The following is a 25,017-nucleotide window of genomic DNA, read 5'->3' as shown; positions in this document are numbered from 1 at the left end:
CTGAAACTGGCATATTCCCATTGGGGTGCAGTATGTTATTCTTAAAGTATTCTTTTGATTCACTGGAAACACCAAGTATCAAATGCAGTCCTGGACAATCTGACAAAATTTCTTTAATTATGATAAGGTTGTTCTTACTCTAAAATGAATTGTAGTTATTAACCAGTGTAGGATTGGGAGCAACACCTGACACAGTTGAAAGAACACCAGTGATTAAATAAGATACTGACCATGCCACAAATTAATCATTCTACCTGCTCTCAAAAGTTAAATTTTTGATCTTATTTTAAAATGCTTTAGGGTTATACTATTATGAAATATCCTGTTCACTTCTGCATCTAGTACCTGATTTTACAATAGACAAGGAAAGCAAAACAAAGGCATCCAAAATACAATTTTAATTGATCAGAGACATGAAGTGATCGGAGATAGAAATAATGGAGTCTGATGCTTCTGACAGTTTTGGCAGTAGCACAGTACCTTGAGATGATTTTATTTAAAAAATAGGAACACGTGTATAGTCTTCTAATATAGTCAATTAGATACAAAACTACTGATACTGCATATTGCATTTGATAAGATGTTCACAAAAACATAACCTAATGATAATTAAAGTGATAATTTAAACTCTTGAAAGAGAAAGGGAACATATATACCCCTCCTGTATCTCAACGCACTTCCTGCTCACCCATTTGCCCTTGCCCCGGACCAGAGCACAGTTAGATTGCTTATTTCCAGCTGGCAAAAATTTTCTTTTCATCCAGTTTGTAAAAGTTACTGGCCTTCCATTTGTCCACGTCCATTTTCCAGAACCAGTCTCATCTATTAAACCTGGAAACAGATATTTTGGGAAAAAAATCAATATAATCTATCTTATTCACATAATTTTCTAAACGTAGCACTTAACAACACAACCTTAGCATATTACTCATTAGTGTGAATGAATTAGATATAGACATGCTTATAGTTCTGGTTATATTACATCTATTAGCATTCCAATGCACAGAGTTATGCTCCTTAAATAAATTACTCACCCATCTGCTTTATTCTATATATAATAAAAGAACATAGGACACTACATATCCTTCCACCCTCAATGTTGTGTCAACCTATATAAATGTACTGCGCGATCAATCTCACCCTTCCCTCCTATGTAGCCCATTTTCGTTGTGTTCACGTACTGTAGCTATCTAAGGACGTTCTGTGACCCTACTGTATCAACCTGTACCAGCAGTGTTTTTCAGGCACCCAGCTCTCAATGGGTTGAAAAAAAACTACCTCTGAAAACTCCCCTACACTTTCCCTCACCCACTTTCAATTGATATCCTCTGGTATTAGCCATTGCCACTCTGAGAAAGAGATGCTGGCTGTCCACGCTATCTAGGCCTCTCATAATCTTATCTACATATATCAAGTTGCCTCTCATCCTCCACTGGTCCAAAGAGAACAGTCCTACCTCACTCAACCTCTCCTCATAAGATTTCCTCTGACCCAGTCAGAATCATGGTAAATCACCTCTGCATCTTCAGAGTTTCCACATCCTACAATGCGGTAACCAGAACTGAACACGATACTCTAAGTGTGGTCTAACCAGTGTTTTATAGAGCTGCCTTATGGCTCTTGTGCTCAATGCTTGCAGTTATGCTCAATTAAAGTAGACATCCACCTGAAATGCTGGAGGAACTCAGCATGCCAGGCAGCATCTATGGAAAAGAATATGGTCATTGTTTCGGGCCAAAACCATTTCGGTCCTGCTGAAAGGTTTCAGCCTGAAATGTCGACTGTACTCTTTTCCATATATTCTGCCTGGCCTTCTGAGTCCCTCCAGCATTTTGTGTGTGTTGCTCGGATTTCCAGCATCTGCAGATTTTCTCTTGTTAGTCATCCACCTGCTTTATTTTGTACAATATGATGAAGTCCAACATGCCATAAGCCTTCTTAATCTTAGGGACAGATTCTTAGCCATGGGCTTAATGCTTGTAAAGATAAAAATCCAAGGTGTTTATTAAGTGTGTAATGCAGTGTAAATTAATATTCATTTAGTGGTTTTGACTGGAGACATCTCATATTTTGATAGCCTAACATTATCTTAAGTCAAAGCCCACTTACAATTTCCAGATGCTGTTCAAGTTTCAGAATATTTTCTATATATTGCAATTATACTTGTTAGAGAAAAGCTCTGTTAGTTGGCAGATCACTAGGTCTGAAATTCTCCATGTATACATACCAATCCAGAATGGCCGCTTCTTGGCAAAGTTCCAAAGCCATTTTGATTCCTTCTTTGAATGTACACTGACTAGGTTGGCATGAAACCTAAATATTAGAGGAAAATATTTATAAGTATAGCCTTCAGTGGAAAATATCAATTGAATAACAAGGAAAATAGCTAAACTACAATATGAAAAAAAATTCTGTTTTAATGATGCTATTGGACTTAAAAAATAATTGTAGGTATTCAAGGGAGAACAGCCTTGCTGTTCTTCCAAGATTATGATGCATCTGATGGAAAACACAGGACCTTGGTACTTACAGCTGTAGAACATTTTGACAGTTTACGTTTCATGGTCCAGTCACTTGAAATGGCAATCTATTTTTAACTCAAAGGGAGAAAGTGCTGCTACTGAGCATGGGCTTCCATGTATCAGAGTAGCCACTGAAAAATAAGCTCAGTTTCATTAATATTCACCCTTGATTTTTTGCATACTATTTTCAGCTATCATTTTGTTCCATTCAGCAAACATCCACTTAAACTATTTTATCAAAACAATTGTCTCAACTTTATTTTATCTTGGTGCTGAAACCAAGAGCAATCACACCATCTCTTAACATAATTCAATTCCCTTTGGTATTCAGAGTCGTACCAGCTACATTTTTGTTCTTGGTTCCACACTATTACCTTTAAAAATCCAAATCTGGCTTTGCTCAGTGAGTGCTTTTGGAATTATCTTTTTTTTAGTGTGGTTCAAATAATGTTGGTAACTAGGACTGTGGAGGATCTTATCACATAAACTACAATCCAAGATACAGAACATCTGCAATATAGGATAATTGGTTATGCAGTTATTAGATTTAACAAAGTCAGTAACAAATTAAAGGTTATTTCATTAAAATTAATTGAAAAAAGTCACAAAGTTTTAAAAATATAGGAAACCTAGAATTTTATTTTTTTAATCTTTGGAAGAATTGGCAGCTTTTAAATAATATACACTGCTGGAAGTTACCTGTAGCTATGTTACTTTTAGAAACGTTATTCCTGTGAACAGTCACAAATGTATCTTCATTATTCTGTGACACCCTTTGAAACTGATGCTATCTACCATTTTTAATGTGTTTTATAAGAAAATTATTCTTATTTTGAATGAAAAGAGGCCAGAAAACTACAGTACTGAAATACTATTAGAAGCCTGTAATATAAATAATAAGCACACGTTATCAATTAAAACCACCTTGTATAACAACAGGAACATCCTTGTGATCTGACCCAGTTCCCTAGTTACAAAGGTGGAACACCCATAGTGAAACAGTTGCTGTTTGAACTATGTTAGAATACAATGTCCATTATTCTCAACAGAGAAGTTCTTGGTTTTCACATGGCTTAGTGTCCAGTGGATGCCTTTTTGAAATGATGGAAAGTTTATTTCAGAATTGATGGAAGTTGCTCACATTTGCCTACAGGCCATTTCAGCTCCTTCCCAGGTTTTGTTTCTCCCAGAGTTCAGCAGGTAACAATGTTTCTTGTGAACAGTCCAACCTGAAGGACATTCCATTTGTCGATTACCCTGTAATTGCATAAAATTATTATGCTCCATAATGTTTCATTTGTTTCAAATAAGTCATAGTTCAACAATTCTAATGACATAGAAACATAGAAAATAGGTGCAGGAGTAGGCCATTCGGCCCTTCGAGCCTGCACCGCCATTTATTATGATCATGGCTGATCATCCAACTCAGAACCCTGCACCAGCCTTCCCTCCATACCCCCTGATCCCTGTAGCCACAAGGGCCGTATCTAACTCCCTCTTGAATATAGCCAATGAACTGGCCTCAACTGTTTCCTGTGGCAGAGAATTCCACAGATTCACCACTCTCTGTGTGAAGAAGTTTTTCCTAATCTCGGTCCTAAAAGGCTTCCCCTTTATCCTCAAACTGTCAACCCTCGTTCTGGACTTCCCCAACATCGGGAACAATCTTCCTGCATCTAGCCTGTCCAATCCCTTTAGGATTTTATACATTTCAATCAGATCCCCCCTCAATCTTCTAAATTCCAACAAGTACAAGCCCAGTTCATCCAGTCTTTCTTCATAAGAAAGTCCTGCCATCCCAGGAATCAATCTGGTGAACCTTCTTTGTACTCCCTCTATGGCAAGGATGTCTTTCCTCAGATTAGGGGACCAAAACTTCACACAATACTCCAGGTGTGGTCTCACCAAGGCCTTGTACAACTGCAGTAGTACCTCCCTGCTCCTGTACTCGAATCCTCTCGCTATAAATGCCAACATACCATTCGCCTTTTTCACCGCCTGCTGTATCTGCATGCCCACTTTCAATGACTGGTGTATAATGACACCCAGGTCTCGTTGCACCTCCCCTTTTCCTAATCGGCCACCATTCAGATAATAATCTGTTTTCCTATTTTTGCCACCAAAGTGGATAACTTCACATTTATCCACATTAAATTGCATCTGCCATGAATTTGCCCACTCACCCAACCTATCCAAGTCACCCTGCATCCTCTTAGCATCCTCCTCACAGCTAACACTGCCGCCCAGCTTCGTGTCATCCGCAAACTTGGAGATGCTGCATTTAATTCCCTCATCCAAGTCATTAATATATATTGTAAACAACTGGGGTCCCAGCACTGAGCCTTGCGGTACCCCACTAGTCACTGCCTGCCATTCTGAAAAGGTCCCATTTATTCCCACTCTTTGCTTCCTGTCTGCTAACCAATTCTCTATCCACATCAATATCTTACCCCCAATACCGTGTGCTTTAAGTTTGCACACTAATCTCCTGTGTGGGACCTTGTCAAAAGCCTTTTGAAAATCCAAATATACCACATCCACTGGTTCTCCCCTATCCACTCTACTAGTTACATCCTCAAAAAATTCTGTGAGATTTGTCAGACATGATTTTCCTTTCACAAATCCATGCTGACTTTGTCCGATGATTTCACCGCTTTCCAAATGTGCTGTTATCACATCTTTGATAACTGACTCCAGCAGTTTCCCCACCACCGACGTTAGGCTAACCGGTCTACAGTTCCCTGGTTTCTCTCTCCCTCCTTTTTTAAAAAGTGGGGTTACATTAGCCACCGTCCAATCCTCAGGAACTAGTCCAGAATCTAATGAGTTTTGAAAAATTATCACTAATGCATCCACTATTTCTTGGGCTACTTCCTTAAGCACTCTAGGATGCAGACCATCTGGCCCTGGGGATTTATCTGCCTTTAATCCCTTCAATTTACCCAACACCACTTCCCTACTAACATGTATTTCGCTCAGTTCCTCCATCTCACTGGACCCTCTGTCCCCTACTATTTCTGGAAGATTATTTATGTCCTCCTTAGTGAAGACAGAACCAAAGTAATTATTCAATTGGTCTGCCATGTCCTTGCTCCCCATAATCAATTCACCTGTTTCTGGCTGTAGGGGACCTACATTTGTCTTTACCAGTCTTTTCCTTTTTACATATCTATAAAAGCTTTTACAGTCAGTTTTTATGTTCCCTGCCAGTTTTCTCTCATAGTCTTTTTTCCCTTTCCTAATTAAGCCCTTTGTCCTCCTCTGCTGAACTCTGAATTTCTCCCAGTCCTCAGGTGAGCCACTTTTTCTGGCTAATTTGTATGCTTCTTCTTTGGAATTGATACTATCCCTAATTTCCCTTGTCAGTCACGGGTGCACTACCTTCCTTGATTTATTCTTTTGCCAAACTGGGATGAAATTACAAAAGACCTCTGCAGGATTTAGATTTAGGCTATCACAAAAACAAAAACTGTTGAGTTCCTCGGAATATAGCTCAGGAAACAAAAAAAAACTAAGCCAATATTCAAACCTGCTTTCTGTTCTGAGTTAGTGGGTTTCAACCGAGGCACAAGAATAAAGCACAGCAATTATTCGCAGGATCCTGAAGCTAAGGAAGAAAAGCAATTGGTCAAATTGCTATCCTGAGCATAATCCAGTGGTCCTTTCTAGAAACTGTGACTGCTTGTATATTAGATGTGAATAGAAACATAGAAAATCTACAGCACAATACAGGCCCTTCGGCCCACAAAGCTGTGCGGAACATGTCCTTGCCTTAGAAATTACCTAGGGTTACCTATAGCCCTGTATTTTTCTAAGCTCCATGTACCTATCCAGGAGTCTCTTAAAAGACCCTATTGTATCCACCTCCACCACCATTTCCAGCAGCCCATTCCATGCATTCACCACTCTCTGCATAACAAAAAACTTACCCCTGACATCTCCTCTGTACCTACTTCTAAGGACCTTAAAACTATGCCCTCTCGTGCTAGCCATTTCAGCCCTGAGAAAAAGTCTCTGACTATCCACACGATCAATGCCTATCATCATCTTGTACACCTCCATCAGGTCACCTTTCATCCTCCATCGCTCAAAGGAGAAAAGTCCGAGTTCACTCAACCTATTCTCATAAGGCATGCTCCCCAATCCAGGCAACATCCTTGTAAATCTCCTCTGCACCCGTTCTATGGTTTCCACATCTTTCCTGTAGTGAGGTGACCAGAACTGAACACAGTACTCCAAGTGGGGTCTAACCAGGGTCCTTAGAGCTGCAACATTACCTCTCGGCTCTTAAACTCCATCCCATGATTGATGAAGGCTAAGGCACTGTATGCCTTCCCACCACAGAGTCAACCTGTGCAGCAGATTTGAGTGTCCTATGGACTTGGACCCCAAGATCCCTCTGATCCTCCACATTGCCAAGAGTTTTGCCATTAATACTATATTCTGCCATCATGTTTGACCTACCAAAATGAACCACCTCACATTTATCTGAGTTGACCTCCATCTGCCACTTCTCAGCCCAGTTTTGCATCGTATAATTGTCACGTTGTAACTTCTGACAGCCCTCCACACTATCCACAACACCCCCAACCTTTGTGTCATCAGCAAATTTACTAACCCATCCCTCCACTTCCTCATCCAGGTCATTTATAAAAAGCATGAAGAGAAGGGGTCCTAGAACAGATCCCTGAGGCACACCACTGGTCACTGATCTCCATGTAGAATATGACCCATCTACAACCACTCTTTGTCTTCTGTGGGCAAGCCAATTCTGGATCCACAGAGCAATGTCCCCCTGGATCCCATGCCTCCTTACTCTCTCAATAAGCCTTGCACGGGGTACCTTATCAAATGCCTTGCTAAAATTCATATACACTACATCTACTGCTCTTCCTTCATCAATGTGTTTAGTCACATCTTCAGAAAAATCAATCAAACTCGTAAGGCACGACCTGCCTTTGACAAAGCCATGCTGACTATCCTAATCATATTATGCCTCTCCAAATGTTCATAAATTCTGCCTCTCAGGATCTTCTCCATCAACTTACCAACCACTGAAGTAAGGCTCACTGGCCTATAATTTCCTGGGCTGTCCCTACTCCCTTTCTTGAATGAGGGAACAACATCCACAACCCTCCAATCCTCCGGAACCTCTCTCGTCCCCATTGATGATGCAAAGATCCTCACCAGAGCCTCAGCAATCTCCTCCCTCGCCTCCCACTGTAGCCTGGGGTACATCCAGTCCATTCTCAGACTTATCCAACTTGATGCTTTCCAAAAGCTCCAGCACATTCTCTTCCTTAATATCTACATGCTCAAGCTCTTCAATCCATTGTAAGTCACCTCTACAATATAATTAGATCCAGTTGTCACTCACACAATGGTTACACGGTGAACCAACTTTGAATCTCTACGTAATCACATGAAAAAGCCTTATTAATAAGAAGACAAATATTAGAAAATATTTAACCTTTGCAATTTTGATCAAATAAAGCAAAAGTACAGCACATTTCCAGTCCATATTGCAAGTTGTTCTGCTTTTTCATTAGCATAACCATAGCTGTTATTTTATTCAACTAAACTGCTGCTTCCCTCTTGCACTTCCATCCAAGATCAGCTAACAACATTGAAAATCTTTATAATAAAGTTATATACTGATGCTGGCTTTTCTAACTGAGGCATTCTTAGTGTAGAACATACTATGAGTTCTACGAGTCTGTGGTGGCCAGTGCTATCATGTTTGCTGTTGTGTGCTGGGGCAGCAGGCTGAGGGTAGCAGACACCAACAGAATCAACAAACTCATTCATAAGGCCAGTAATGTTGTAGGGATAGAACTGGACTCTCTGACGGTGGTGTCTGAAAAGAGGATGCTGTCTAAGTTGCATGCCATCTTGGTCAATGTCTTCCATCCACTACATAATGTACTGGGTGGGCACAGGAGTACATTCAGCCAGAGACTCATTCCACCGAGATGCAGCACTGAGCATCATAGGAAGTCATTCCTGCCTGTGGTCATCAAACTTTACAACTCCTCCCTTGGAGGGTCAGACACCCTGAGCCAATAGGCTGGTCCGGGACTTATTTCATAATTTACTGGCATAATTTACATATTACTATTTAACTATTTATGGTTCTATTACTATTTATTACTTATGGTGCAACTGTAACGAAAACCAATTTCCCCCAGGATCAATAAAGTATGACAATGACTATGACTTGTAAGGAAAAAGTTAAATGTGATCCCTCCTTGGTATATGCTGAAATAAAATGCAAGTCTATAAGACAAAATGGTGTTATACTGGAGTGGGATTGTTTTGAGAAAGTACAAGAGCACCAGTCCACGACAAAATTGTTAAGAAGTGAAGCAAGTACAAGTCTGCGGCCACTTGAGTGGAAGGAGGTGAAAACATGTTTGTCTGGGCTGAAGGTCATAAGAGATAAGGGGGGAATGCAGCTGGTAGTACCAAGGGATGGAAAAGTACTGGAGTGATAAATATATAGAGCTTTGAAGGAAGCTTAATGGACATAAAAATGAGTACTTTCTTTGTGCAAGTTGGAGAATTTTGTCTTATGCTAGGTCATGGCTGGTGCTAGTGCTAAGAAGATAGGGGCAAGTACATCAAATCAGAGCTAGGGAGAGAGAGAAAATGGGCAATGTGTAAGATTGCCGGATCTGTAGCTCCCTTATGACATTGCAGAGATCGGCTTGTTTAGTGAATGATAAGTACTATTTCTTTCTGTATTGCTACTACTGTAAACTTTTGCTTTCCTTTCCATATCACACGTGTTAGTTCTAACAGTGTCTTCTTGTAGCCTTGAATACATGTGTAGTGTTTCCTTTGTTTGCAAATGCATATGTGAGTATCCTGAGGTGAATGAGAAAATAACATATAATGGATCTTAAAATAAGTTTTGTTACAAAATTGGTGTAGTTGGCAGGATTCTGCATAATGGGTACTATGCTGTGCAAACAACAGGGATGAGACTGAGATTAAGGTACTGGGATAGATGAATAACACCTATGGTTTTGTGGCAACAACCAACATATTTTCCTCGAGCTGCCCTCCCACCTGTTGGAAGGTGCCAGTGGACCTCGGTTTCCTGGAGAAGAATGATAAGTTTGAGGGGTTGGACAGGTTTAGATGAGGATGAGGAGATATAGAATCAGGGGGCATAGAAACAGAATTAAAAATGCAGAAGCACAAGTTACAGTTTTGAAGTCAAAGGAGAGAGTGGGAGACATTAAAAGTGTTTTGTAAGTTCAAGGAGTGTCCCGTGGAAGGCTGGACGCAGGTGTCAAACATTCAGTTATAAGCAGGAACTCTGACTATTATATTGCTGACATCATGCTATGACAACCTGTCTGGGAGTGGTAGCTGAAGCTCTGGGGGTGCTGGTAAGCCACATGAAGGACTGAGGATGGGTGGTGAATCCACAGAAAACACAGTGGCTGAGTGAGATAGTCCAGTTTCTGGGTATCCAGTGAGTTTCAGGACATCAAGTAATTTCAGACCAAGTACAGAGTAATCTAACTGAAATGGCTACCCCTACCAATAGGAAAGAGACTCAAGGGTTTGTGGGGATATTAGGCTACTGGAGGTGGCACATACACTTGAATTTTGTTTTGCTTTTGATACCTGACTGCAAAAACATGCAATTGTTGTGAATTACAAACCTGATACTCAAGTGAAGACCAGGAAATACAAGACTGATTCAGGCATTCAGCATAACTCTTACACAGGTAGACTGACCAAAGCAATTTTTACATATCATAACACAAGGTATTTCTCCTAAAAGACAGAACTGCAAGATTATGCTATTTGTCCAAGAGTATGCTCATCCATTAGACTGTGGCTGATTTATTTATCCTCTCAACCCCATTGTCCTGCTTTCTCCCCAAAACAATTGACATCCTAACTCATCAAGAACCTGTTAACATCTGTTTTAAATATACCCAATGACTTGGCCTCCACGCCTGTCTGTGGCAATGAATTCCACAGATTCCCCAACTTCTCTGGCCAAGGAAATTCCTCCTCATCTCTGTTATAAAGAGATGTTATAAGTTTCCCAAGTCACCTCGCATCTTTTATTTTTGCATTCTTTTACCATTTAGAAAATAATTGAAGCCTTTATTCCTTCTAGCAAAGTGAACAAACCTATATTTCCCTCCTTTATATTCCCTCCACCACTAGTTTGCCCATTTTCCCAAGTCTTTCTGCAGACTCTCTGCTTCTTAACATTACCTGCTCCTCCATCTATCTTTGTATTATCAGCAAACGTGGCCACAGATCATCAATGCTGTTATCCAGATCACTGATAAATAACGTGAAAATCAGCAGACCCAATACCAACCCCTGCAGAATACTACTAGTCATCAGCAGCCAAATAAATAAGGACACCTTTATTCCCAATCTTTGCATTTTGCCAATCAGCCAATCTTCTGGCCAAGCTAATACCTTTCCTGGAAAATCATGGTGTCTTATCTTGTTTAGTAGACTGAAGATCAGTACCTCTTCACTGGTTTCATTGCAATCCAAGTAAACAACATCCATTGACTCTCCTTTGTCTAACTTGCCAGTTACTTCCTCAAAGAACTCCAACAGTTTTTTTCAGGCAAGATCTTCCCTTAAGGAAGCCATGCCAACTTTGTGTTATTTTATCATGTGCTTCTAAGTACCCCAAAACCTCATCCTTAATAATGGACTCTATAATCATACCAATCACTGAAGTCAGACTAATTGGCCTGCAACTTCCTGTCTTTTACTTCCCTTCTTAAAGTGTGGAGTGACACTTGCAATTTTTCTGTATGCTGGAACCATTCCTGACTCTAGTGATTCTTGGAGGATCACTACTAATGCCTGCGCAATCTTTTCAGCTACCTCTTCCTTTTCAGATACCTGGGGTACTGGAAGAGGTAGCTCATTCAGTCCACCTTCTGACCTCTCATCTTCCCGAGCACTTTCTTCTTAGTAATAACAACTACATTCACTTCTGCCCCCAGGACTCTCTCAAATTGTTGATATGTTGTGAGTACCTTCCACAGTGAAGACTGATTTAAAATACTTATTCAATTCTTTTGCCATTTCTTTATTCCACATTACCATCTATACAACACCATTTTCCTGCAGTCCAAAGTCCACTCTTGCCTCTATTTTCCTCTTTATATATCTGAAAAAACTTCTAGTATCTTGTTTATATCATTGGCTAGTTTACCTTCATATTTTATCTTTTCTCTTCTTATTGTTTTATTAGATGCCTTCTGTTGGTTTCTAAAAGCTTCCCACCAATTTTTGCTACATTCCCTTTCTTTTATTTTTATGCAGCTATTGATTTCCCTTGTCAGCCATGATTGCCTCTTTGTGCCTTTACAATACTTCTGATTCAGTGTCTTCTGAATTACTTCCAGAATCTCCTGACATTGCTGTTATTCCATCCCCTTCCAATCAACATCGGCCAGTTCCTTTCTCATGCTGCTGTAGTTACCAGACTTAATTGTAATACTAATATATCTTCCAGGATCCAGTGCCAATCTCATTTAACTAGTCTACCTGCATATTGAAGTCCCCATGACCACAGTAATGTTCCCTTTCTATCTCCTATACACAGTACTATTCACCGGCCCGTACACAACAGAATCTTTTTGCTCTTACAGTTTCTTAATTCTATCCACAAGGATTCTACTTCTTCTGATCCTACGTGATTTCATCTCATTCTTTATCAACAGAGTCACCCCACCCCTCTGCCCACCTATCAGTCTTTTAAAAATATATTTCTTTTCACTTTCCTTCCCTAGTCCCAGCAAATATCCCATTTTAAATTAGGACCCAAAGTACAAGTTCTAGTTTAAGGACTTATTGTACATGAGAGTGCCCCAGAAGAATCAAAACACTTGGCAAATGCCTTAACTCCTCTATTGAAAGTCAAAACATTGACCAAGAATAATACTAGAAATTTACAGCGATATAGCTTCAAAATCAGCAGTTGTACTGAATGAAAACATCTACCTGATCCACGTTGCCAGATGACTGTGTATTTTTAGCTACAAATGGAAAGTCTTTTTGAAGCAGGTCATGCCTTTGAGTTGGGTGCAAGCGCCATCCATTGACTTGTAATGGCATTGAGAAATCATCGGTACTTCTTGGCACCATCTCATGGTACTGTAAAATAGCAGAAAGTGCTGATTATTTTCTTCAATCCAAATGGCTTATACTCAGACTCCTTCTCTTATATAGGTTCCCTCCCTGAGGTGATTTTTGTAATGTTAATTAAAAAATATCATTAATTGAACAATGAAAAAAAAACGTAACTAGAAAATCTGAAGGAAGAATAGAAAATGCTGCGGATACTTAATGGATCAGGCAGCAACTGTGGAGAAATAAAGTCAACACATTAGGGAGATGACCTTTCATTAGACCTTCTAATAGAAGGCTACTGCTCTGAAAAGTTAACTCTACTTCTCTCCACAGATGTCAGTTGATCAACTATCCCCACCATTTCCTGTTTTTATTAAGAAAAAAATATTAAAGAATAACTGTTAAGAAAATCTTAACTGTCAACACAATCTCTCAGTTCCCTTTTTGGAATTGTGAGGATGGTCTGAAAATAATGTGTTAATTAGTTTTAAACCACATTCAGCAAATGAATGATATAAAAATAAAATTCTGGGATAAAAAATAATGTCAAAAGTTTGATTTCCCATTTTTCAAGATAGTTCAGAGAGTTTTGCATTTTCATCTTACATCAAAAGAAACAATGTATAATAACTCTTATTGTCATAATAGGGAATCTTTGGTATTAACATACCACTCTGCTGCTTGCTTGAAGTTGTGCACTGGGAACAGCCTGAGCAATATCATCTGAGATGAAAGTTCCACGATGGTCCAAAAAGTGGTTGGTCTGAGGGACATCGCCTCGAGGAGGAGAAGTATTGTGATCCCAGTATGGATTAGGCTGAGTAAATGACTTTTCTTCCAGATGGGATATTATTTTTTCACTAGTAATTGGCTTGGAAGATGTATTTGGCATTTCACTTACAATGCTGTCACTACTTCTCAGATCAGTGGGATTACACTTCCCTGCAGAGAGACAACTTGAAATATTTATTCATCAAAACTATGAGCCATTCTATTCCATGCAAAATTCCTCAAGAAGTGAAGTGTATGCAAAACCAAGGCATGGACTGTTCAGTGGCAGGTAATATTTGGCACAATCCTGCAGACATGTGTTATAAGGAGAAGGTAGACAAATTAGTTTTTTTTCTCTGGAACGATGGAGGCTGAGCGTAGATCTGATAGAGATTTAAGATTATGGGAGGTATTTTCCTTTTTCCGAGGATTGTCTAATACCAGAGAGCATGCATTTAAGGTAAAGGAGCTAAGTTTAAAAGTGATTTATGGGCAATTTTTTTTACATAAAGAGTGGTGGGTTCCAGGAATACATTGCATGGGATAGTGCTGGAGGCTAATATGAAAGGAGCATTCAGGAGGCTCTCAGATAGTTGGGAAATTAATGTTCCAATAGTGGAGACTGTGTAGGCAGAAGGGATAAGTTTAGTTGCACAGTTGATTACTAATTTAATTAATTTGGCATAACATCGTGGGCCAAGGGGCCTGTTTCTGTGCTGTTCTGTTCTATGTTCTGAAACTCCAATGAATTAATACCTCCATTAAGAATCACCTACACTTGGCAACCATTGGGACATCACCAAGTTCCCCAACTATTAACATTTTGTGGAAAGGGATGTGGGCTTAACTGAAGCTTAATGGAAGTTAAACTGAATTAGCCATTAAAACTTTAGCTACAGTATCAGCTGAGATTCAGGGCATCCTGCACATAGTGGCTTACCTCATGACTCTCCTGACTCTCTTTAGGCCGAGATTTCATAAGACATAGGTCAGACCGCACTTGGAGTATTGTGAACAGTTTTGGGCTCCTTATCTAAGAAAGGATGTGTTGGCATTGAAGAGGACCAGAGGAGGTTCACACAAAATGATCCTGGGAATTAAAGGGTTAACACCCTAGCATTTGATGGCTTTGAGCCTGTACTAACTGAAGGTTAGATGAATGAGAGATGATCTCATTGAAACTAATCAAATTTTGACGGGCCAAGATAGAGTGGGCATGGAGAAGATGTTTCCTGTACTGAGGTAGTCTAGGAATAGAGGGCACATCTCAGAATACAAGGATGTCCCTTAAGAACAGAGATGAGGAGGAATTTCTTTCGCAAGAACTCATTGCCACAGATGACTGTGGAGGACAAATCATTGGGTATACAGTGGGTTTTGGTTAATTGGACAGCCACTTATTTGGGACAATTCTTAAAGAACTAAGATGAATTGAGAAAATAGCTGAGATTCACTTTGTTTATTTGGAACACCGTGCCACTTAATTGGGACAGGAGATAGTTGCCCAGCAGTTTCTAACTAGTGCCTGTGCTGGTACTTGTGTTGCCATTAGACACTACACTGTGCTTAGAACAAACAGTATTTAAATAGTGTCATTGTATGTATTTATGTCCAAAAAACAGTGATTTTTGTCACTAATAGTTGGCAAGAAATAAGCAGTAAGAGAATTCAGAACCGTTTTGCTCATTGCGGTTTCAAGCAGTCAGGCCTGGAGATGCCAGAGTTGGCTGGGAGTGAAAATGAAATGAGTTAAGGACAAGTTAGGGACTACAAAGAATTTGAAGGTATCATCAATCATCTTGAAGGGTGTAATGAAAATGAAGATTTGGAGGATGCAATTATCGAAAGAATTGTATGAAGGCCATCCATTTTCTGCACTAGATGTCTGTGTTGATATTGTTCATTTACTGTCAATTATAAGAACACAGCAGTGTATACAGGATGAACTCCTCTGTCGATGACTATTAGGAACTAATATGCAGTTTTATAGTACTGTTGTAATGTTCTAATTTGTTCTGTATTTCATTTAAATACATCCTTTGCTACTCACCTAAATGGTATTTTATCTTTCCTACACCTTTTAAACTATTTCCATGAAAGTTTGCAATTTGGGTCATTCACTTAATTGGGTCAAATGTGTTGGTCCTGGTTTAGCCCAATTAACCAGAATCCACTGTATTGAAAGCAGAGGTTGATAGGTGCTTGATTAGAAAGGGTGTCTAAGGATATGGGGAGTAGGCAGAAGAATGGGGTTGGGAGGGATAATAAATCAGCCATGATGGAATGGTGGAACAGACTCAATGAGCCAAATGGCTTAATAGGTTTCCTATGTCTATATCTATGGTCTTTATGTATAAGGTGCGTGGAGGGCATGTAGTGGAATACTCCCTATCTGTGTGGATAAGTACGATTCCAACAGTGTTCAAGAAACTTGACACCATCTAGGTCAAACCAGCCCACGTGGCTGACACCCTACCAAGTTAACATTGGTTTCCTTCGCTAGCAGACAGTAGTTGTAATGTCTGCTATTTATGAAATGTACTGCATTTAGCTGTTACAACAGGATCTCCAAAACTAAAAAGGACAAGTCAGTAGGAACATGGGAACAACACCATCTATGTGTTATCCACTATCTTGAAGCACTCTGCCTATGTATTGTGTCTTCAGTAGAAGAGAACAGTAGTTGAAGAAGGTGCGCACCAGTTGTTGTAAGGGGGCAGTTAGGAATGGGTACTTTTACTTAGCTTGCCAGAAACAATTCCATTCGGGAAAATAGAAAGAAACTCCCCCAAAAAAACAATGAGTACAAGGAGTTAGCAATATATTCTTTGGGATATAAATATGTAGGCACTTAATTTTGAAATATCAAGAACAAAATAAATTAAAATAGTATGTTTCATGTCAAGTAGGTAAACACAATCTTACTTTGCTAGCATGCAACATCAGTCAGTAATCCTAAATTATGTTTCTATTCCAGATCACTTAATGTTGGAACCATTTTATCTGAGGTCCTTTTGAATTAGGTGGTGATTGCACAAGAGAGAGTGCAAAGATTTACTGGATGTTGTCTTGATTTGAGCACTTCAGTCACCGGGAGAGATTGGATAGTTTAGACTTATTTTCCTTCAAGTGGAAGAGGAACAGGAGTAACGTGATAGAAGTACTTAAGATTATAAGAAAGCCTTGATAAGGTAGATAGTTCAAAGGTTTAAAATTCATTTTTATAATTGAAGTATATAACTCTGAAATTCTTCTTCTCCTGGTAGCCATGAAGCCGAGAAAGAAAAGAAAGGCAGCACGATCATCAACTCCCAAATCCCCCCTCCTTGCACAAAAAAACACAAAATCTGTTTCCTATATATATAAACAAGAGGTTTAAGGTGAGAAGAAGAAATTGTAAAGGGGAAGAGGGGCAGTGAGGGAGAATTTTCTATTACACAGTGGCTCTTATCTGTTAGACACTCTCACAGGAAGTGGTGGAATCGGTTACAAATAATATATTTAAAAGACACAGACGCAAATTGGCAAGGCAAAGAAGGATATGGTTCTAATGCTTGAAAATGGAACTGATGCAAGTGGGAAAAATGATTGCATGGATCTGGTAGGCCAAAAAGCCTATTACAATGCTGTACAACCCTGTGATTCCATTTATAATTCATACCTTCACGCGTATCTATAATTTCCACCAAGGAGGTATATTTCTGTCCAATGATGGCATTCATTGGTTTCATTAGCATCACTTGCAGTTTTTCATGGTTTTCTTCAAGTCCATCATCTTTAATAAAAATATTCCACATCTTCATAGAAATACCTGTGTTCAGAGATAAAATATTAATCATGCATAAATTTACATACTAACTTCACACCTCAAAAATGTAGAAACTTGACTTAAGTAAAGGGAATTAGCTAGGTAAGTGGGCCAATGAAGTAGCAAATGATGTTTAATTCAGATAACTGCTGAGAGTTGTTGCTTTTTCATAAATAATACAAATGTAGGACTTTCACATTGTGTACTGGGAATATTGTAGAATAAAGGGAACCAGAAGTGCAAAGTACATGGTTCCCTGAGAGAAGCATCACAGGTAGGTACTGTGGTGAAGAAATCATTTGGCATGCTAACTTCCATCAGTCAGAGCACTGAGTATAAGTATTGGAATGTTGTATTGCAGTTATACAAGATGGTGGAGAGGCCGCACCTAAAGTGTTCTCTACAGTTTTGGCTACCCTTTGAAAGGAATGAAGTCATTGGATTGGAAAGAGTTTAAAGAAGATTAACAATAATGTCACCAGGATTTAAGGAGCTGAGTTATAGGGAGAGGGAGGTCAGTCCAGAACTGTATTCCTTAGGGTGATGGAGACTGAGAAATGTCGTAATAGATAAAATCATGAGGGGCATAGATAGGCTGAGTGCACGCAGTCCTTTTCCCAGGGAAAAACAATTAAAAAACAGAGGGCGTAAGATATATGGGGAGAAAGGAAAAATTTAAAAGGGATCTGAGTGGCAACTAGGAGAGCAAGAGTTGCAAATCATAATTGTGGCAACCATTTTTGTTACTAAACAGATGATTGCAGTTCCAGAATGGCCTGTTTTTTGTATGCTCCTGTTCCTCTCCAGGACAGTGCTACGCATCAGTTTGATCAGGTCCCATGCAGACCATGCATCTGAGATGATCCCAGTCTTGTTTCCTACGAAGGCATTTTTGATATTGGGTCATGGCAGATCATATGCTGTACATACTGTAGTCAGGTTTCTTAAGCCCAAAGCAACAAAATGAGCTGGCAGTGACTAGGTTCCAGCTGGATGTCATGTTGCACCCAGACTATTTGGGACAAGCTACATGGAATGGGAGACATTTCTTGACTGTTATTTTCCTGGGCCTGTATATTCTTTTTTAATGATGAAGTTATAAGACGACGCAAATGAACATCATGGTCAAAATGCAGAGAAGTAGGACTTTTAACACACCTATCCATGCAAAATCACTTCTCAAAATCTGTTTTTCCTTTTGCCTTTGAACCTATCTATTCATTTATACTGATCTCAGCACTTGATTTGGAGCTGTTATGCCTTGGCAATTCAAGTACTTGAAAATAGCTCTGTCCTCCACAACCATCTGCAGTGCATTTCAAATTCCAGTCACCTTTGGGTGAAAAATTTTTCCCTAGGTCCCCTCAAAACCTTCCATTCCTTACATTAAACCTACACTGTCTGGTTACAGGTCCGTTTGACATGGGAGGTGGGTGTTGGAGTAATCTGCTACACTCTTTCCTAATAATGTCCCTAATAACTTTGTACACCTCTTTTGTGTTGCCCCAAAGCCTTCTCCTCTATTCCAGGCAACAGTAGAGTTATATGAATTGTAGGATTGTTCTCTGGTTTTTAAAATTTCCTCGAGATTTTCTTATCTGTAAGCCTTTGAATAGGTTGGGTGGGATCGGCATTGCCGCCTTTTGTCTCTTGGTGCCTGTATTTATCTGGGCCTAACGAGAAGAGTCTATTTTGCTAGGTCTCAATTCCAGGCAGTATCCAGGTGAATCTCTACTCCAGTGCAATTATAAGACCGTAAGATATAGGGGCAGAATTAGGCCATTCTTCCCATCAAGCCTGCTTCACTATTTCATCATGGCTGAGCCATTTCCCTCTCAAACCCACTCTCCTGCCTTCTCCCCATAACCTTTCACACTCTGACAAATCAAAAATCTATCAAATTCCACCTTACATATGACCAATGACTTGGCCTCCACAGTTGCTTTTGGCAATGAATTCCACAGATTTACCAAACTCTGGCTAAAAAAATTCCTCGTCTTGATTCTAAATGGATATCCCTCTATTCTGAGGTTGTGCCCTCTCTTCTTAGACTACCCACTATAGAAACCATCCTCATGCCCACTCTGTCTAGGTCTTTCAACATTTGATAGGCTTAAATGAGATCCCCCCCCTCATTCTTCTAAATTCCAGTGCGTACAGGCCCAGAGCCACCAAACACATTCTTTGGGACCTCTTCTTCCTACCTATGTAATTGGTGCCAATATGTACCAAGACTTCTGGCTGCTCGCCCTTCCTCTTTAGAATGTTGTGGATCCGGTCTGAGGCATCCCTGTCCTTGGTACTTGGGAGGCAGCATACTATTCAGGTGTCTCTATCACATCCACGGAATTTTGTGTCTACTCCTCTAACTTTGGAATCCCCTATCACTACTGCTGTCCTCTTCTCCCCTCTTCTGTTCTGAGCCACAGTGCCAGAGACCCAGTCGCTATGGTTCCCCCGTGTAGGTTGTCCCTCCAATTGTATCCAAAACAGTATATTTATTATTCAGGGGAATGGTCACAGGGGTATTCTGCACTGGCTACCCATTCCTTTTTCTTCTCCTGACAGTCACTCTAGTACCTGCCAACTCCAACTTAGGGGTGACTACCTTTCTATAGCCCCCATCAATCACCTCCGTTTCTTGCATGAGGCGGAGGTCAGCGAGGGACTTCGTCAAATGCCTTACTAAAATCCATGTAGGCAACATTCATTGCCCTGCTAAGCCCCCTCCTTTACTCTCTGTATATCCATGACTGAGTCGCCACCCGCAGCTCCAATCTGCTAATTAAATTTGCTGATGGCACTACACTGATTGGCCTAACCTCAAATAATAATGAAGTCAGCCTGTAGAGAAGAAGTCATCACCCTGACACAGTGGTATCAAAAAAACAACCTCTCCCTCAATGTTGCAAAAACAAAGGAGCTGGTTGTGGACTACAGGAAGAATGGAGACAGGCTATTGACATCAATGGATCTGGGGTTGAGAGGGTGAAGAGAGCCTCTTTCACCTCAGACGGTTGAAGAAGTTTGATGTGGGCCCCCAAATCCTAAGAACTTTCTATAGGGGCACAATGGAGAGCATCCTGACTAGCTGCACCACGGCCTGGTATGGGAACTGTACTTCCTTCAATCGCAGGACTCTGCAGAGAGTGGTGCGAGCTGCCGTGCGCATCTGCAGATGTGAACTTCCCACTATTCAGGACATTTACAAAGACAGGTGTGTAAAAATGGCCCAAAAGATCATGGGGGACACGAGTCATCCCAACCACAAACTGTTCCAGCTGCTACCATCCAGGAAACAGTACCGCAGCATAAAAATCAGGACCGACCATCTCCAGGACAGCTTCTTCCACCAAGCCATCCGACTCTTAACTCATAGAAACATAGAAACATAGAAAATAGGTGCAGGAATAGGCCATTTGGCCCTTCGAGCCTGCACCGCCATTCAGTATGATCATGGCTGATCATCCAACTCAGAACCCTGTACCTGAGTTCTCTCCATACCCCCGATCCCTTTAGCCGCACGAGCCATATCTAACTCCCTCTTAAATATAGCCAATGAACTGGCCTGAACTGTTTCCTGTGGCAGAGAATTCCATAGATTCAACACTCTCTGTGTGAAGAAGTTTTTCCTCATCTCAGTCCTAAAAGGCTCCCCCTTTATCCTCAAACTGTGATCCCTCGTTCTGGAATTCCCCAACATCAGGAACAATCTGCCTGCATCTAGCCTGTCCAACCCCTTTAGAATTTTATACATTTCAATAAGACCCCCCCCAAATCTTCTAAATTCCAGCGAGTATAAGCCTAGCTGATCCAGTCTTTCATTATATGAAAGTCCTGCCGTTCCAGGAACCAATCTGGTGAACTTTCTTTGTACTCCCTCTATGGCAAGAATGTCTTTCCTCAGATTAGGAGACCAAAACTGCACACAATACTCCAGGTGTGGTCTCACCAAGGCCTTGTACAACTGCAGTAGTACCTCCCTGCTCCTGTACTCGAATCCTCTTGCTATGAATGCCAGCATACCACTCTTCTTTTTCACCGCCTGCTGTATCTGCATGTCCACTTTCAATGACTGGTGTATAATGACACCCAGGTCTCGATGCACCTCCCCTTTTCCTAATTGGCCACCATTCAGATAATAATCTGTTTTCCTGTTTTTGCCACCAAACTGGATAACCTCACATTTATCCACATTAAATTGCATCTGCCATGAATTTGCCCACTCACCTAACCTATCCAAGTCACCCTGCATCCTCTTAGCAACCTCCTCACAGCTAACACTGCCACCCAGCTTTGTGTCATCTGCAAACTTGGAGATGCTGCATTTAATTCCCTCATCCCAGTCATTAATATATATTGTAAACAACTGGGGTCCCAGCACTGAGCCTTGCGGTACCCCACTAGTCACTGCCTGCCATTCTGAAAAGGTCCCGTTTATTCCCACTCTTTGCTTCCTATCTGCCAACCAATTCTCTATCCACATCAATACCATACCCCCAATACCATGTGCTTTAAGTTTGCACACTAACCTCCTGTGTGGGACCTTGTCAAAAGCCTTTTGAAAATCCAATTATACCACATCCACTGGTTCTCCCCTATCCACTCTACTAGTTACATCCTCAAAAAATTCTATGAGATTCGTCAGACATGATTTTCCTTTCACAAATCCATGCTGACTTTGTCCAATGATTTCACCACCTTCCAAATGTGCTGTTATCACATCTTTGATAGCTGACTCTAGCATTTTCCCCACCACCGATGTCAGGCTAACCGGTCTATAATTCCCTGGTTTCTCTTCTCCGGTTCCCCGGCTGACACAAATGCATTTCTATGTTATATTGGCTGTCCTATTGTACGTACTATTTATGATAAATTACTATAAATTGCACATTGCACATTTAGATGGAAATGTAACGTAAAGAGTTTTACTCCTCATGTATTTGAAGGATGTAAATAATAACGTCAATTCAATTCAATTCAGTCTTGCTGATCGACTCATCAATATTCTCAATCAAGTTGGCAAGACACGACCTGCCCTGCATAAAGCCATGCTGACTCTCCCTAATAAGGCCATAGGCTTCCAAATGTTCATATATTCTATCCCTAAGAATTTTCTCCAGCAACTTTCCTTAAACTGATGTGAGACTATAGTTCACAGGATTTTACCTTGTTCCTTTCTTAAATAGAGGCACTATGTTAGCTACTTTCCAGTCCTCCGGGACGTCACCTGTGCCTAGAGGTCAAAGGCCAAGCAATCTCTTCTCTGACCTCCTTCAATAACCTAGCATAATTCCCATCCGGCCCTGGGGATCTATACACCTTTATACTGATTAGGAGGCCCAACACTTCCTCCTCGTTCAACTTCAACTTTAAGGCATCCGTTAGTCTTGTGAGACCATGGATCTGCGCCCGGAAAGTCTTCACTTTCCAGGGCGCAGGCCTGGGCAAGGTTGTATGGAAGACCGGCAGTTGCCCATGCTGCAAGTCTCTCCTCTCCACGACACTGATGTTGTCCAAGGGAAGGGCAAGGGCTGATACAGCTTGGCACCAGTGTCATCGCAGAGCACTGTGTGCTTAAGAGCCTTGCTCAAGGACACAACACGCTGCCTCGGCTGGGGCTCGAACTCACGACCTTCAGGTCACTAGTCGAATGCCTTAACCACTTGGCCACTTAACCACTTCTCCAAATAACCTAACGTATTTATGCACTCAGCACTGATCTCCTGGTCCTCCATGTCCTTTTCCTTGGTCAATACTGAAGCAAAGTGCTCATTAAGTGCCTCACTCACATTCTCTGCATCCAAGCAAATATTGCCCCCCCCCCTTTATATTTGAGTGGTCCCATCCTCTTCTGAATTATCCTCTTGCTCTTGAGATATGGAAACAATGCCTTGGAATTCATTTTAATCCAACTTGGCAAGGACTTTTTATGGCCCATCCTGGCTTTCCTACTTCCCTTCTTCAGTTCTTTTTGGCTTCTTCTATGATCTTCATGTGCTCTGTTTGACCCCAACTTCCAAAGCTTTACATATTTTTCCTTTTTCTTCTTGACTAAATTCATCACCTCTCTGGACATCCAAAGTTCTCTAATCTTTCCATCCCTGTCCTTCCTTCCAACAGGAACATACATTTCCTGTACTCTGTGCAATTGATCTTTAAACACCCTCCTCATGTCTGATATGGACGTGCCAGAAAAAAAGGTATGCCCAATGAACTCTTCTTAGTTCCTTCTTAATGCCCGTGTAGTTGGCCCTACTCCAATTTAAAACTCTCCTGCAAGGATCATACCTGCCCTTATCTATGGCTATCCTGAATGTTAAGGTGTTGTGATCACTGTTCCCTAACTGATCACCAATGTACTCTCTAATTTTTAGTAGTCAGTGTGTGCAAAAATCTTATGTTGTGCAAATTTTTTTCCTGTGACAAAAGTATGTGGGCACTGAATGCACACATGGCACAGTTTATGTAGGTTTACAAAATATTTGACATAAAACTGCACAGAATAACAACAAAATAACATCCGTATTTAAGTCACTCAGTTATTTTTTCTCTCTCCTGTCTTTGGCATTTACCCATTCTTTATAAGCTTTATCTAGACGAATAGAACTTCCATTCAATTGATAGGTTTTGATTCTCATGTAACGTATCCAAATGACATTCACCTAAATGGTTTCTCAGCTTGTTTTTGAGTTGATTCATTAGGCTAAAACCTTGCTCACAGTCTGCACTAGATGCAAGAAAGGTTCCCCCAATGTCCATCAACCGTGCAAGGTCGCAAAACTGTTCATTTTGAAGTACAAATACCACCATTTGAGCAAAGTTTGAAATCATTAAACTGTCTAACTATTACAGTATTTTCAGCTAGAAAATCATGATATTTTAGACATAAGGCATTAACTTGTTCATCGCCAAATGAGAAGTCACGATCTGCAATTGCGGAGAAATCAAAAGCTGACCATTCTTGTACCTCATCTTCAGGAAACCTTTCTTCTAAACGAACACAAAGACTATTTATAAAAGTCAACAGCGAACTTGTATCTACTGTGACGTTTTCTTCACGTGGTTGGCTTAACAAAACTTTAACTTTGTCACTCCACAAAACAGTGTCTCCCAGATACTGCTTTCTTATCTTGTTAATTTGTAAACTTTACGATATGAACACTGTCCGCCAAAAATGCTGCTGCTGTGATGCAGCTGTATAAACCGGAACAGGAAAGGTGAGGTGACGTAAATTAGTGACGTGCATTGTGGTATTTGAAAAACCAACTAACTAGTTAACAGAAACATTTAGCTAAAAGATTATTTTCAATAAGTATAATTATTAATTACTACATTATTTTAGGTAACTAACCTATTGTGCGCACATTAATTTCCTTTGTGCGCTGGTTGAAAAACGTGTGTGCACGCGCACACGCACGTAGCTTAGAGGGAACATAGCTGATCACCCAATGAAAGGTCAGTCACCTCCTGGATATGCTCAGCAAATTCTGCCTCATCTAAACCGCTTTATATTAGGGAAGTTGAAATCCCCCATGACAACAACCTTATTATTTCTAGACATTTCCTTAATCTGTTTACATATCTGTTCCTCAATGTTCCGGTGGCTATTGGGGCCCTGTAGTACAATCCCATCAGTATGATGGCACCCTTCCAATTCCTGAGTTCAACCCAAATGGACTCAGTGTCTGAACCCTCTGTTACGTCTCTCCTGTGTGCAGCTGTAACATTGTCCCTGGTTAGTATTGCCATCCACCCCCCTTCTACCTCCTCCTCTATCTT

General features: G+C 40.5%; 1 protein-coding gene across 3 annotated transcripts in view; it reads right to left on the bottom strand.

Moving 5' to 3' along the window:
- Nucleotides 1-556: 556 nt before the first annotated feature.
- Nucleotides 557-25,017, bottom strand: part of frem1b (Fras1 related extracellular matrix 1b) — a 237,134-nt gene continuing 212,673 nt past the window's right edge. For all 3 annotated transcript variants that reach the window (XM_072274667.1, XM_072274668.1, XM_072274669.1), the window contains exons 30-35: nucleotides 17,089-17,238; nucleotides 13,327-13,598; nucleotides 12,528-12,680; nucleotides 3,664-3,779; nucleotides 2,228-2,313; nucleotides 557-831 (exon numbers count right to left, since the gene is read on the bottom strand). In XM_072274667.1, the coding sequence (XP_072130768.1) occupies nucleotides 623-831; nucleotides 2,228-2,313; nucleotides 3,664-3,779; nucleotides 12,528-12,680; nucleotides 13,327-13,598; nucleotides 17,089-17,238 (986 nt within the window). In that variant the 3' untranslated portion in view covers nucleotides 557-622. The remainder of the gene's footprint in view (nucleotides 832-2,227; nucleotides 2,314-3,663; nucleotides 3,780-12,527; nucleotides 12,681-13,326; nucleotides 13,599-17,088; nucleotides 17,239-25,017) is intronic.

Source organism: Mobula birostris, chromosome 12, assembly GCF_030028105.1.
Source record: "Mobula birostris isolate sMobBir1 chromosome 12, sMobBir1.hap1, whole genome shotgun sequence".
Lineage (NCBI taxonomy): Eukaryota > Metazoa > Chordata > Chondrichthyes > Myliobatiformes > Myliobatidae > Mobula > Mobula birostris.
This window is presented reverse-complemented; position numbering and strand designations above follow the sequence as displayed.